A 15,367-nucleotide genomic window follows, 5' to 3' on the forward strand; every position below is an offset into this window, starting at 1 on the left:
GGTCATCTCATTAGAAACCACCTACGAGTGTTTTGGCGCCTCTTCCTCTACCAACCTTTATGGTGCCCCCTGGATATGATGATGAGGCCAAAAAAAAAGGTTAAATTAACTTTGATAAATTCTTTTAAAAGCACAAATCAATTTCCTGCATTTAACTAGGCCTACAGGCCAATACATTAACGCCCATGTTTAAACTTCACATTATGTATCCCAAAACAGGTCTGTTATGAAATAGCCTATTCTGCACATCTATTAATTGGTTATTAACAATTGTTTTCTAGCATTTTTCTGTTTTCTGTAGCATTGTTTTTCTAGACTGGCATCCAAAGTGAACGACAAATGACTACTTTGTCCAGGACTTATGGTATTCCGTTAAATTATCTGTACATTTTGTTATAACATTATGACACGGTAAGCTGTCCGTGTAATTGTTAATTGTGAACTGAACTGGAAAGCCTTGCTTCAAGAATGAGCAGGTCTATACCCCTTGATGATGATATACTGCCATCTTGTGGTTCATTTGTTTCTTTACGAGAATGACCGTTCCAGATTGTATTGAATATACAAAATATGTTTTGCCTACGCCTAGGCGTATTGAAGAATATTTTTTTTTCATTAGGCTTCCTTCTTTTTCTTATTATCCTTATTAGGATATTCATTATTATTATCATCATCATTATTATAATTATTATTATTATTATTATTATTATTTGTCACTAATCATTTAAATTAGGCAATAATTAAAAGCAACATAATAGGCTACTTTCTTTTGGTTCTTTATGTTGTTTGTTCTTTTTTAATTTTAGCCTAGCCTATATAACCTAGTAACCATCATTGGTATTAATCAAAAGTGCTGCTAAGAGTTTTCTCCCTCTTATTTGTTTTCTTTCTCTCTCTCTCTGACACACACACACACACACACAGCATGCAGACGGGACGTCAAAGTCCCGCCTGTGTTCATATGCTGGTAGGCATACTCTCCAAAACGTGACGCTCCTACCAGGGGATTGGTTCGGTGCCATGTCAGTATAGGCGCCCACCCTCCGAGTGTTTCAGATTGAGTTGGAAGTGTTTGAGACAGTAGGCTAGACACCAAGACATAGGGGGTGGGGAGGCACCTCATAATCGTCGTTGACACACACCGCAGGCGAAGCGACACCTGCGACCGGAGAGGCAAAAGTCATTTAGCTAGCTGACAACTTGCGCGGCGATGGAGGAGGAAATAGTGCCAGCAGACGACGGTCTCTCGGCTTCCAAGATATGCCGCCAGCAGCGCAGTCTTTACAGCGCGCTCAAGACGTTCCCGAACAAGCGGGCAGCTGGCAAGGCGAGGTTTGACAGACCCACAATGGTGGATATCCCGCATCTCGGAGACGCAGGAGGGCAGCATCCCCATCCGTCTTTCAGTCATTATAATCAGTATTCACATCAGCAGCAGCAGCAACGCCTGCAGTTTCATCAAGCCACTGTCACTATCAGTAGCAGCCAACAGCAGCCTCAGACGTCGTACCGTTTCCCCTGCGAAAACAGGCCCAGTAGCAGCAGCGTCGCGACATCTACCTCAGCATCAGCAGGAAGCGGAACGGCGGCGGCATCCCTTGGTAGCCAGCGGAAGATCGGCTGTGGTGGTGGAGGCGTCGGAGCAGGGTTGCACCCCGACTCCAGGCACTCAGGGCGAGCCGAGCTTCGTCAGGAGTCTCCAGACTGCAGTTATGGAATGAGCAACGGTATGGCTTTTTTTTTTTCTTTTCGTGTTCTAAAAGACATGACGCAGATACCCAAAAGCATCTTGCTAACGGCACAATCTTGCCACTCAATTTGAGAAGTTAGTAAGTTATTCTGTTAAAAGTAAAACGTCACATGGTTAGCAATGTGGTTAGGTCATGTGTAGACTCCAGTGGCCTGCAGTCTACACATGACCTATTTGCCAGTTTAACTTATTTCTTATCTGATAAACATTTAGGCTACAAAACTTCAAAGCAGCGTGTCTGTGTGTGTGTGTGTTTTGTGCAGGCTTATGTGATAATGTATGTTGTGGTCTGAAAGCAGCCAGAAATCTGTGCTAACAAGTGTGTTACAGCAATGAGCATGCATACAAGGCATTCATATCTTAAAGGGCTCGTGATAATCAGAAGCTCCAAATGGCGACTGCTTCGAGAGGGGATGAAATTTATGAAGAGGGCATGTTATGTTTGCGAATCCAAAAGGACAACAATTCTCTCTAAGTTCCACATTTTTGCTATCATTTTTGTGCTATATCCCTTTGCGAGCTTTTGTGCTAGTACTTGTATAGAGGTTTGTACTTTTGCTTTGGAGATTGGAGATTTAACAAGCCTAATTCCAAGGAAAGGCAAGTTTATAGCAGCACATTTCATACACTAGGGTGCTTGTGTCGAGATAATATATATATATGTTTATTTCAGGCATTTGATTTAATTCCTGGCTGTAGCTCATCCAGGCGCAAGTCTTGTGGACCTGCCACCTAAATCGATTCCAGGGTCAACCATTAAACAACACCATATACAGTATTTCGCTTTGCATAGTGAAGAATATCCTGTCATGGACCTAGCACAATATCAAATGATTATCATTTGTGACGCAAAGCCGCTATAGTGAGAAGTGACCTAGACTGCTGTGGTCTGTACTGTGCGACCTGCTCTGAAAACAGCCCAGACTCATCCAGGCCAGTGGGCCAGTGGAAGCATCCGGTGGCAGCAGGAGGACAGTGGGGTGAGCAGCCTCTGTGTTGCCTGCCACTACCCGACTTACTGTGTCACTGAGATTACACTAGGACATGCAGAAAGTGAAAGGGTCTGGTTGTACCAGGCTATAGCAGTGTTTCCCACAGAATTGAATTCTATTTGTGGTGGTAGGTTTGCAGAATTAACTCGAATGCAACCGTTTTTAACAAATTAGTGCAGCGCGGTTATGATTCTAACCATATTTAAGCACAAGCATTGGTTCATATAGCATAGGTTCTTTTGTACAGTAAAGCTGGGATGATAAGATAAAAAAAAAATGTGCCGACCCTGAAACCAGAGATGACAATTGTGGACGAGATGAAGTTCATACCCTTAAGTCCTAATAATGTCACACCACATTCTCCAGATGGGGACTTGAATGCTGCAAAGCCCCAGATAAAGATGTACATAGGTTGAAGATGCAACTTTTTCCCAGGCTATTCCCAGACTAGACTGCATTTTGACTGTTAGGGTTTATGTACAGTATGTCTAGTCTCCTCTCCAGGGATTGTTGTTGTCCAGTTCAACAGCGCTTAGTGTAAAACATTGAAGGTCAGTTGTTGTGTCTGCTTTCCGTGGAATCTGACAGAAATAAAATTGTGTCAGTATGAAATGGAAGCTAGTGAGATTGTGCTGTATCAATACCAACCCAGGTCTCATATGGGTCCTGGACACAATAGTACTAGTAGCCGTGGGCCCTGAAAAGCTATGTGAAATATGTGAGCACATTACAGCGCATGTCATTCATGTCAAAAAGTGGACTCAAATACATAAAGCACTGTTCCTTAAGTTAGACCGTCACCCTAATGCTAAGCCAAATGTTAGTTTGGCTATGACCTAAGCATAGTGTAAATTGTAAATGTAAATCAGGTTTCTAGGTCAAGTATACTTGCGTATACAAGGAATTTGGTCTCTGCATTTATCCCATCCGTGTATTAGTGAACACACAGTGAGGTGAAGCACACACTAACCCGGAGCGGTAAGCTACCTTGCTAGAGCAGCGCTTAGGGAGCAGTGAGGGGTTAGGTGCCTTGCTCATGGGCACTTCAGGGGCTTGAACCGGCAACCCTTCGGTTCCAAGCCTGAAGCCCTAACCAGTAGGCCACGGCTGCCCGAGGTGTTGTAAGCATACATGTAATAACAAGTAGGATGTTAAGGCTCTGTAGAGCACAGGGGAAGCTGTCTCAGCCACTGATGTAAGAGCCAGACACACCATACTTCTCCATGTTTTTGGGTGGGGGTGGGAGATCTTGGATACCACAAAAAAAGTATCTTCTTGCACATGCACAGCTCCTTGTCATGACACAGTGGCTGATAAGCCGGCAAGCCCTAAACTGAGCACGGCGAGTCAGCTGTGAGTAAGCCGATACTGAACAATCATGCTGTTCTATTAAGCAGATCATCAAAGAGCATGCTGCGAAACAGGATTAACTGTTTAATCAGCAGCCATGAGAGAGCGAGAGAGGGAGAGAATGCGAGAGGAGAGATAGATATCAGCTTGTCAATGAGGATGTTCAGTGTGCTTTCTCTTGCTCTACTTATGCACAAGGGCACCACAGCTTCACTGGCAATCCAACACTCTCTGTTGAACCTCACAAAAATCTCACCCAAAAAAAAAGCACAATTCAGCACGCCTAGGCACCCAAGAATTACAGTAGCGCACAGTGCAAATGTCTTTGTGTGTCTGTGTGTGTGTGTGATACATGTGTTTGTCTGCATTTGTTGCATATGTGTATCAATTAACTACATTTTCACACAAGTGCATGCACTCTTTGAGTGTGTGTGTGTGTGTGTGTGTGTGTGTGTGTGTGTGTTGTGTGTGTGTGTGTAAGGATGCCGTTACATGTGTGTATTTGTCTGGGTGTGCTATGAAGATGTATTGAGATGTAGCTATTTGAGAGAAAGGGAGGTTAATTGTGCATATTGGGCTACAGTGACTGCAGCTGTGGTGCCCGGGGGGGGGAGCAAACAGTGACAATAGCTTCTGCTTTTTAATTCCGGCAGGCGTGGGGACAGACAGACTCACACCCAAGGACACGGCTCTGAAATCGCTGTAATAACGCAAATTGCATTTAAAAGCTCTCCCAAAGAGATTGTGATTAAAATAAATGGGCCTCATAAATTTCCCTCTCCCCATCGGGTGTTGTGTTTAATGAAATTTTATGAGACTCTGTCTGTGCATAGTGTCAGGGACAAAGTGTGTAAGCGTGTGTGTGTTTGTGAGAGTGTGTGTGAGTGTCTGTATGTGTGCGTGTGTGTGTCTCTGTGAGTGTGTGTGTGTGAGAGAGTGAGAGCAGGGGAGCGAGGAAGAAAGGGCATGAGAGAGAGAAATGAGAAAGCGATGGGGGGAAATGATATCAGATTCATTTCTGCGGGTAAACAGAGAGCGCCCGTGCATATTAATCCATCGGCACATCTGCACCGGCGCGATAGACACGTCTCCGACTCCTGCCGAGACACCAGCCTGTCCGTCACATGGTCTCCGCAGTGACGGCCAGGCCCCTGGTAATTACCTGCCTTGTCTCTTTGTGTGGGGCTGACAGGTTCATAATCGCCCAGCAAGAGATGCACAAGATCTCTCATCTCATTTTGTCGCTGCATGGGGGGATGGGAGATGTGTGTGTGTGTGTTTGTGGGGGGGGGTGCTGGATGAGACCGAAGATGCCTCTGCCCTGTCTGTCGTCGTGTGATGTTTCTTGTTTTCGCCTGGCTTTGTGAACATGTTGTTTTTACTTTATCTCCACTTTATGTTGTTTTTACTTTATCTCCACTTGGGGGGTAAGGTGATTAATTGTCTGTTTTTGTTTCAAACTAAATAATACTCACCTGCTGTGAGAAATATTTTGAGACAAGTAAAATGAAGGATGGAAACCATGTAACTCACATAACGATTATTAGTGTTTGCATAGGCCTACTATTTATTTACCTATAAACCACTATAAATGAAGAGTTTGCATTCCACACCACTGTAAGCCTAGTATGTGATATGAGACATAACCAGTGGATGTGTGTCAGAGACACAACTACTGTACAACACAAATTGCACATCTTTGGCCACTTTAGTTGGATAAGCTTGACGTCTCACGTCCAGCTACAGTTCAATGGCACCAGCCTGAGACTGGATGCACCTGTAGACTCGTGAGACTCTCGTTCCTAAAACTAGGTCTCATGCCTGACAGGATAGAGGATGTTTTGCACTTAACTGTGAAGGTTATTTTCCAACAGCTCTGTCTGAAACACGCTGTGGTCGTTCTGGCCCATGTGACTAAAGGTGTTGTGATGAATGTTCTTTGACTGTTGAAAGAAAGACTCCTGTAGATCCCCTGAGTTTCAGGTCCTGATCACCTAGTGTCTCAACATATCAGGTGCCATGACAAATAAAACTAACCTTTCATTTTAAAAGCAGACTTGCTGCCTGGTCTGTTTGTGACAGACTGTGCATGTAAGAACTTTAGTCCCAAAGCAAAATCATTTTTCCTACAGGGGAGAGGGGATGCCACCTTGCCTGTCCTCTCTCTCACTCACTCATATACAACACACACAAAGACTACAGTATACAAAACACATACACAGCACATGTTCATTTTACACCACTCACTGGGCGTAGGCAGAATCCCTGTGTGGAAGATTTACTTTTGAGGATGCAGCTCTCTCGCTTTTTTCATTCCAACTTCTCCTCTCTCTCCTCTCCTCTCCTCTGCCATCCCCTCCCCTCCTCCCATCTCTTCTGCCATCCCCTCCTCTCCTCTCCCCTCCTCCCATCTCTTCTGCCATCCCCTCCTCTCCTCTCCCCTCCTCCCATCTCTTCTGCCATCCCCCTCTCCTCTCCTCTCCTCTCCCCTCCTCCCATCTCTTCTGCCATCCCCTCCTCCCTCTCCTCTCCCTCCTCCCATCTCTTCTGCCATCCCCTCCTCTCCTCTGCCCTCCTCCCATTTCTTCTGCCATCCCCTCCTCTCCTCTCCCTCTCCTCCCATTTCTTCTCCCATCCCTCCTCTCCCCTCCTCCCATCTCTTCTCCTCCCTCCTCTCCTCTCCTCTCCTCTCCCCTCCTCCCATCTCTTCTGCCATCCCCTCCTCTCCTCTGCCATCCCCTCCCCTCCCTCCCCTCCCCTCCGTGCTCATAGATGTGAGCGACTGATAATGGTGGCAGAGTGAAAATAGAAAGAGGAAGAGAGAGATGAAAGATGGAGATAAGATGGGGGAAGGGGGTTTCTGTGGCAACAACAGATTGAAACCACAGAATGCTCAAAACACATAGCTGAAAACTACTTCAATAACTGAAAACACTTAAACACATAACAGAGAACTACTTAAACACGTAAGTGGAGACTATCTTAACACATAACTGAGGACACATGTAATGTGTTTCTCAGCTGAGGGTTTACATGGACTCCTTACCCTGCATTTCTTACCTACCTTTTCTTGTCTACAACTGTAGAATGCACAGGGTTTACATTCAAAAGTGTTAAAGAACAGCATGGTAAGAACAAGACAAGAACACTGCTATTTGTGGAAAGACGTTATTATATGAATATATTGTATGTTTCTCTTACCCTGCTGATAGGGATATAACAATGCACCATGAATCGGCTAAAAATCGATACAAGTGTGTGAAGATTACAGCCAGTTGAGATAAAAAAATGAATCGTGAAGCAATTTTTAATTTCAATAGGATGTAATCTGCTTTTGATTTCACTTGTTCAACGTCAGATTGGTCAAAAGATTACTGAATCGTGAGTTCAGTGTGTCGTTACACTCCGATCCTGATGTTCATGAATAGGTGCATGCTCATTACCGTTGGTGTTTGGTCTCTCTTCCTCCCCAGAGAATCGGCTCATTCTGGACGCATTTGCCCAGCAGTGCAGTCGCGTGCTCAGCCTCCTGAACAGCAATGGGCGCTTCATGGAGCCCCACGGCTCGCTGCCCGCACCCTTCCCCTCCTCCCACATCAAGCAGGAGGACCTGGAGAGGCCACCGGGCAGCAGTGGGCCCTCCCCCGCGGCCAAGCCTCGGCCCGTAGAGGCCCCCGGGCTGGACCCCGGGGACGTGGAGGCCCAGCGCGTGGCGGGCAGCACCTGGAGCCAACAGCAGACCTCGGCCTTCCTGCGCGTCTTCACCGAGTCCCTGCAGAGCTACCTGCTCACCGGGCCGCCGCCGGAGGGGGAACACTGCCGGCCAGCGCACCTGGAGCCCCCTGCCCCCGCCGGCAGTGCTGCCTCCCCCCGGCACAGCATGGGCGGCTGGGCCTCGCCGTCTCCGTCCGAGTCCTACGGCCACCCGTCGTCCACGCTGCCCGAGGAGGAGGAGGAGGAGGAAGGCTGCTGTCCACGCTGCATCGAGCTGGAGCAGGAGGTGCTGTGCCTGCAGCAGGAGAACGAGGAGCTGCGCAACAAGCTGGAGAGCGTGCCAGGTACCCACCACAGATACAGGACAGTCCCTATGTAAATAGACATGCATCAGGAGGATAGCCAAGCATCTGTCAGCTACAGGACAGTCCCTATGTAAATAGACATGCATCTGTTCAGGTCCGATAGATATCACAGCTTCAGGACAGTCCCTATGTAAATAGACATGCATCCGGATAGCCAAGCATCTGTACAGGTCAGATAGATATCACAGCTTCAGGACAGTCCGTTATTAAATAGCCATGCGTGCATCACATGAGGAACAGTTCAGATAGTTACCACTGTTTGACTAAACTAGCTATTTGCATAGCAGTTGATCATACTATGTTAATTACATGTAACCACAGATGTATGATAATCACATGATGAATGACAGCATCATTCATGGGCCATGTGTTGTCTTCCATCAGTTTATCCTCTAGATTTCTATTTAAAGAACATGTGAAAGTGTCATGCTTGTTATCACAGACAAGTGATGGAGTTTAAAGCAGAACCTCTTAGTGGAATCCCTGATTATATAATGATTCACCTGGCAGTTAGAACCGAGTATATATATTCCAAGCTATTATTCACTAATAGCTAACACACACACACACACACACACACACACACACACACACTCATGCACACACACACACACACACACACACACACACACACACACACACACATATATTCACACACACACACCGCCCGCCTGCCCACTGAAGGAATGAATCCACATAGAGTCATACATATTACTCTCACAGGGACATTTGACCTACCAGCAGTAGTAAATAAAGGATGTTATTGCAGTTTAGGTTGATCTATTTTACTCTATAATATGCATGGAGAAGTCAAAGGAATTTTTGGACACCGTGCCAGATTCCCCTACAAACATAAATACTAAACTGCTTCAACTGTATTGAAATTGTGGTTCCTTTCATTCTTTGGAATGTGCCACAAATGTAGTGGATCTTATACCCTGAGTATAAAGATGTAAACAGAACTGTGTTATAAAGTTGCAGGGATCATGTGAAGCATTATGAATACAGACACTATTTATGTGTTCACCGAAAGGCCCGAAAAAGCAATTTTTGATTGGAAAATTATGTAATTTATGTAAAGATCCCGTCATGTAGGCTCAACTGTAATATAATACTTTCCTTCATGTTACTTCAGAAGAATACAAAAATGAACTCCTTTTGGGACTGAATCCGATCCAAATATTTATTTATTTTTAAATAGTAGTAACCTATTATAGTCCCTTGTAACTCTGCACAGATTCAGGATGAAGGAAATTTGACCTTTCCATCTGGTTTGTGTTGAAGCCCCCTGTCAGAGCGTACTGGACTTCTTTAAGGCAGTGTTGCAACAACACAACCAGCTCCTCCAGCCCCCGCCCGAGGAGCAGTTGACAGAGGTGAGGACACACATCCGCTCCAGGACGTCCATCCCTGAGAAGGTGACATGGTCTGGCCGCAGGTCACATGGTCTCTGTGGTCACTTTGGTCTCTGTATTATGAATTGTAAATATTGAAGGTGATTTTAGGAAATAAAATGTAAACATTTTAGCATAGGTGGGACAAAGTCACTGTTTGGCAAGTCACAAGTAAGTCTCAAGTCTTAACGCTGAAGTCCGAGTCAAGTCCCAAGTCACGACAGAGATGTCCCAAGCAATTTTTTTTCGAGTCCTAAACAAGTCACTGTCGTATTATTCAACCACATATTAATATGTCATCAATCATGCTTTCTATATATCATTCTTATCAATATATACAGTACTTATACTTTACATATTGAAGAGTTTTAAAACACTTATAATCACAAGCCCAAAGACAAACAAAGTATCCTTTGTTCTCTTACTGAGGAAAAGTAAGAGTGAATAGGCTACAGGTTTTGGATTTTTGAGTGTAATGAATTCACTGACTGGTAATACTATGTCCCGACTGTCATGCTAATGAAGCAACTTTAAAGGAACACGGCGACTTTTTGGGACTTCAGCTCATTCACCCTATTCCCCAGAGTTCGATAAGTTGATAGTAGGCTACATAGCCTTCTCATCTCCGTGCATGTAGTTACTCAGTCTGACGCACCCACCGCTATCCTGGCTTATCACAAGTGCCTTGAAGTGGCCGGCTTCATTAGCCTACACCTCCCAATAGTGACAAAAGAATTTACATGCTGTGATGTGTGTAGTTACAATGTGTACAAAATAACAATGTCAAATGAGACACAGCCCTTTTGTAAGCAAATACATACTTGGTTGGAACTACCGTATTTTTTTGGCTGTAAGTCGCACTTTTTTTCATAGTTTGGCTGTGACTTAGTCAGGTGCGACTTATATATTAATATATATATAGGCCTAATTTAACATGTTTTCAAATGTTAGTCAGTATGAATTGACATGAACCCTACATGAAACATTACCATCTACAGACGCGAGAGGGCTTGTGGAATGAGATTGGGAGCTTGGTGAACTTGCCACGTCAGACATTTTTTCGTACTTAAAGGTGCTCTAAGCGATGCTGGGTAACGTCACTTCTGTTGACTTTCAAACAAAATAGAGAGCTTTTATGGGCTAGGTTTGCCATTTTTGGAGCCTTGGCTGTCCACAGAGTTTGCGTTTTTTTTACAGTGTATTCAGGACACAGCCAGCTAGCGGTTGGTTAGGTGATGTTTGCAGTAAGTGACATAAAATGTTTTAGCCTAAAAAACGTGTGGCGTCGCTTAGAGCACCTTTAAGCCCAAAAGTTAGAGGGGGAAATGTATTAAATATTGTTATGTAAATGCACAAGTTCTGTGCACTTTCAGTCAGAGATTAGGGCTTGCACTATGCCTAAAACACATGCTCTCAAGCTACCAGTCGCTTGCTGCCCCCGAGCTTGCCAGAGGCTGAAGCAGTACTAGCCTACATTTACACAAGTACTGCTACTTGGGTGCAGAGATATCACGCAACACATGAGTACCTTGTCTCACTCACCACAACACGGACAATCTCTGCGCCCAATTAGCAGTGCTTCGCCTAAAACTAGTCTTTTCACACCAATAAATTCCATGCAAGTAATACTCTTTAAAAACAGCCCCTACAAGATACTTGGCGATTCTGACCTTTTGACGATCAAATCTATCTCAGCAACAGAGACATGAAACTGCCCCGACTGGTCACTGAACTAGTCCAGAACTACAGTGCATTCTCCTCCAAGCACTTTGGGATGCCTGGAGCCATAGTGCTCAATGTCCCCAAATATTTTATTGGCTGCACTGCATTCTAAACCATTTCACATGTCAACTTTTGGTGGCGGAAAGGGCGGAATATGTGTAGACGACTGCCATGTTTGCGTTACGAACTAACCCCATACATTTCTATGGGAGATTCTTTGAATGCTGTGTCTCCTCATTAGAAAGTCTCTGGATAAGAGACCTGCATTCCATGCAAAATAATGTTGCGTTGCAGGTGTAACATTAACAATGAACTAGAGGCTGCTGTAGTTGGTATGGGCAGAAAATAGTTGTTTTTATAAGATACAAATAATTTTACCATGCCGCAAGTCATTACAAGTCAAAGGGGCAAAGTCTGAGTCGAGTCTCGAGTCAATAGCATGGAAGTCCATGTCGAGTAACAAGTAATTTCTAATTTTGTCAAGTCGAGTCTGAAGTCATCAAAATTGTGACTTGAGTCTGACTCGATTCCAAGTCATGTGACTCCAGTCCACACCTCTGCATTTTAGATTAAGACATTAACATAACTCATGACTATTCAGTGTTACTGGGTAGGGATCACAGGAGACTGACTCACATACTCACAAGAAACAGCTTAACCCACCCTGTTTAAACTCATGTACACTCTTAACAATATGACAAATGAGAGCTTGTCTGGAAATCTGTCAGGGGAAGATACCCACCCATAGCATGTTATCACTGAAAATACCATAACCTTGTCTCTGATAAAGCACATCTTATTTAATGAATATGCTGTATGTTATTGTATGTTTGAAAGCAACATTTAGGGCAGCAGCAAACAAATGAACACATCTATATGGCATTAAGAAGTATTAGTGAGACATACTGTACTACTTTTACCCTTTTATATTTTAACCTGAGTCATGGTACAGACACCGTCTGTTCTGGACTTCAAATCAAGTCATGGATTAGAGCCAACTCATTCCTGTGGAGTGAATTGAACGTGAAGTTAAACACATGAAACTATACTGTATTTCAAGCTAATCAAGCAAATAAGTTGATCGGAAAGCTTTGTGGCACTTATTGCATAACTAAAGCAAAGCCCCAAGTTTCAGAACAGCTCAGTTACAGACCCTTGATCAGTCAAACATCTTAGTTGTGGGCAAACCATCTGGTTTCAGGTTATGGGGATTCCCACGGCTATGATCACACACCATTTTCCATTCCACAGTTAGCTAGTGTTCTAAAAACCATACGTGCTGAATCTATGCTCACTCAGCATGAGGTTTTGTTTTCACTGCCCGTACCAGAGGATTAGAAAGCTTTACCCTTTAAAACAACATTTCCCCTAATTGTAAAAGATGATTTAGCAAAGAGGCTATCTTTTGCACTTAGCTTGGGAACCAATCCTCAATGTACCTGGCTAGTAAGGGAGGGAGCGACAGTGTAGCTGACATATCATTATTGCTTATTATTTGTAACAAATGCACAAAAGTAAAATCCCAACTATAAAATTCTCAAGTTTTAAATTAAGAGACTGAAAGTGTTAAATTAACCCCTTTTGATCTGAATAGAGTAACAAGCTCTACTTACTCAACTCTTGTCATAGTAGTTTTAACCCTTCAAAATCAAATAACCATGTAAATACCATGTAAAATCAAAATTGTGTTAAAATCCACTCTTAAAGAGTTGAACTGAACACAATAGATTTTCCTGTGTAGGCGATGGTGTTAGTGACTGTGTTGTTATATCTCCAGGGTAGCAAACAGCTGTTGGGGAACTACCCGCTCTTTATCACCAACAAGCAGTGGGACGAGGCTGTGAACTCTTCCAAAAAAGATGGCCGCCGCCTGCTCCGCTATCTTATTCGGTACGTCTTCACCACGGACGAACTGAAGTACTCCTGCGGCCTGGGCAAGAGGAAACGCTCTGTCCAGACGGGGGAGATCGGGCCCGAGAGACGACCTCTGAACCCGGTCAAGGTCACCTGTCTCAGAGGTAGGCCCATCAACCTTATTACCTAAGTGCAAATGACGTGAGAAGGCAACAATAGTCGTTAGCAGTAAATGTATGCAGTGGAAAGTATGGTGACACCCAACAAACCCCATTGAAATGCATAATGCTAACTGTTATGAAAACAGTTATCTTGTCTTCTATTACTATTTTCTAGCAGTTGACATGCCATAAAGTAGGCCAGATGGCAGAAGCTCTCAAGTTCAAATGCTCACAAATCTACTCCTCTTTTCCTGTCTTCACAGAGTTCATCCGAATGCACTGTGCGTCCAACCCAGACTGGTGGATGCCCTCTGAGGAGCAGATTAACAAAGTGTTCAGTGACGCAGTGGGTCACGCACGTCAGGGACGAGCGGTGGGCACCTTCCTGGCCAACGGGGGTTGTGGCGGGGTTGGAAGTGGCGGGGGGTGGGGGTGGAGGCAGCGGGAGCAGCAGCAGCAGTAGCAGCCTCTACATGGAGGGTTTTGATGGCCAACTGTCCCAAGACGAGCTCTTCCTGAAGCCGCCACAGAATGGGCTCGGCGACTAAGACAGGCTCGTTGACTAAGACGTTTGCTTTGGTTGACCCCAAGACTTTCTTTAAAAGACAGCCCCACACAGTAAGGACACAAGGCCTAGCCATGCATTGACTCACACTGAGATTATTGAAAAGGAGGCTCAAAATATAGCTCCTTATTAATGGTTCCCCCCTTGCGCCAAGTAGAGACTTCTTCCGACCTGTGAACATTCCAGAATCCTCTCAGCACCCTGAAACCTCTACAGATTCCATTGTTATTATGTGTGTTTTTTTGTTTTTTTTGGGGGGCTTGTTTTTGTCCATGGACCTACCCTCGCACAGGTCTGATGTTCCATGGCTAGTTCGTCTCACAGTTGCACCCAGATTAGTATGATCTCTTAAAATCCTTTTTTGTAAGGTTTTATTATCAATACTAGAGTATTATTGCAATAGTCGTTTGCATTCCTACTGAAGAAATGCCTTTGTAAAGTTTTTATTACTCAGGATACATGTTGATATTTTTGCCTCATTGCTATATCTGCCATGCCATAAACTGTGGTTCTGAATGTACTGGAATATACTGTTCAAGTAAGTTATTTGACAAAAAAAATATTACTCCATGCATAAGTGCAAAATAATTGTTAATAGATTGTTATGGTGCTATGGAAAATCTGATGTTTTATTTACTTAACTTAACTTTAAATTATATAATGCATTTGCTACTCTGTCAGATCAGAGAACAAAGTGCCATGTTGTATCTGAACTTGTTCAATACATACACACAACATCAACTCTGTATATATTGGAGTGACTGTACCTATATTTCCTCCATGGGGTCCTAAAAACCTGCTTTGTGACATCTTTGTGACATTTCCAAAGTCTCTTAAAGACCAAAATAGACTTTTCATAACCTTTACATGATGACATGATGACAGTCCCCTGGGACTAGCAAGGCATCGTTGTGTGAAATGTGTTTTTGCATTGTATTGTACAGCTGGGCACTAAGGGTTGAACTTGCATCAATGAACTTTACCTGCCATGTAAGGTTTAAGCCTGTGTGACAACTTAAACCTGAACAGTGGGCATCTTTCCAACAGCATGTTATGTCTGCTTGTCTCATCTTGTCCTGAACTCAAGAAATGGTTTTAGTGAAAAGCCTCAAGCACTAAGGCTTGTCATTGTGCTGTATCATGTTGTGACTGTTAACACGTAGCCACCTTTGCTCTCTGACAATTAATCTTTTACTCTCTGAGTTACCCTGTCGACACTGTGAAATTGACAGACTAACAGAATTTGACATGTACTTGTGATATTTTTTTCTCAGTATAGCCTCTTTGTCAGTTAAAATAGTTTCATGGAAAAAAAATAGCTAAGCAGGTGTCCTTTACCCAGCAGAGGGGCTTAACTGGGAATGTGCTGTATCCTCCTAAAAAGATATTAAAAGTGACTTCAGTCTGGAATGTGTCATAGCCTACCGCTGTGAACAAGGTGGGTTGAAAGGGAGTCCGGCCTTTACAAAAAGTACCATATCTGTGTATGTACAGTGTAGT

General features: G+C 44.0%; 1 protein-coding gene across 1 annotated transcript; it reads left to right on the forward strand.

Moving 5' to 3' along the window:
- The first annotated feature begins 999 nt into the window (after window positions 1-999).
- Window positions 1,000-15,269, forward strand: LOC125286010 (BEN domain-containing protein 4). Its single transcript, XM_048230646.1, has 6 exons — window positions 1,000-1,727; window positions 7,566-8,150; window positions 9,456-9,547; window positions 13,065-13,305; window positions 13,566-13,700; window positions 13,741-15,269. The coding sequence occupies exons 1-6, from the start codon at window positions 1,211-1,213 to the stop codon at window positions 13,848-13,850; spliced, it is 1,680 nt and encodes a 559-aa protein (XP_048086603.1). The 5' UTR covers window positions 1,000-1,210; the 3' UTR covers window positions 13,851-15,269.
- The last annotated feature ends 98 nt before the right edge of the window (window positions 15,270-15,367 follow it).

This window comes from Alosa alosa, chromosome 21 (genome assembly GCF_017589495.1).
Source record: "Alosa alosa isolate M-15738 ecotype Scorff River chromosome 21, AALO_Geno_1.1, whole genome shotgun sequence".
In the NCBI taxonomy this organism is placed as follows: Eukaryota; Metazoa; Chordata; class Actinopteri; order Clupeiformes; family Clupeidae; genus Alosa; species Alosa alosa.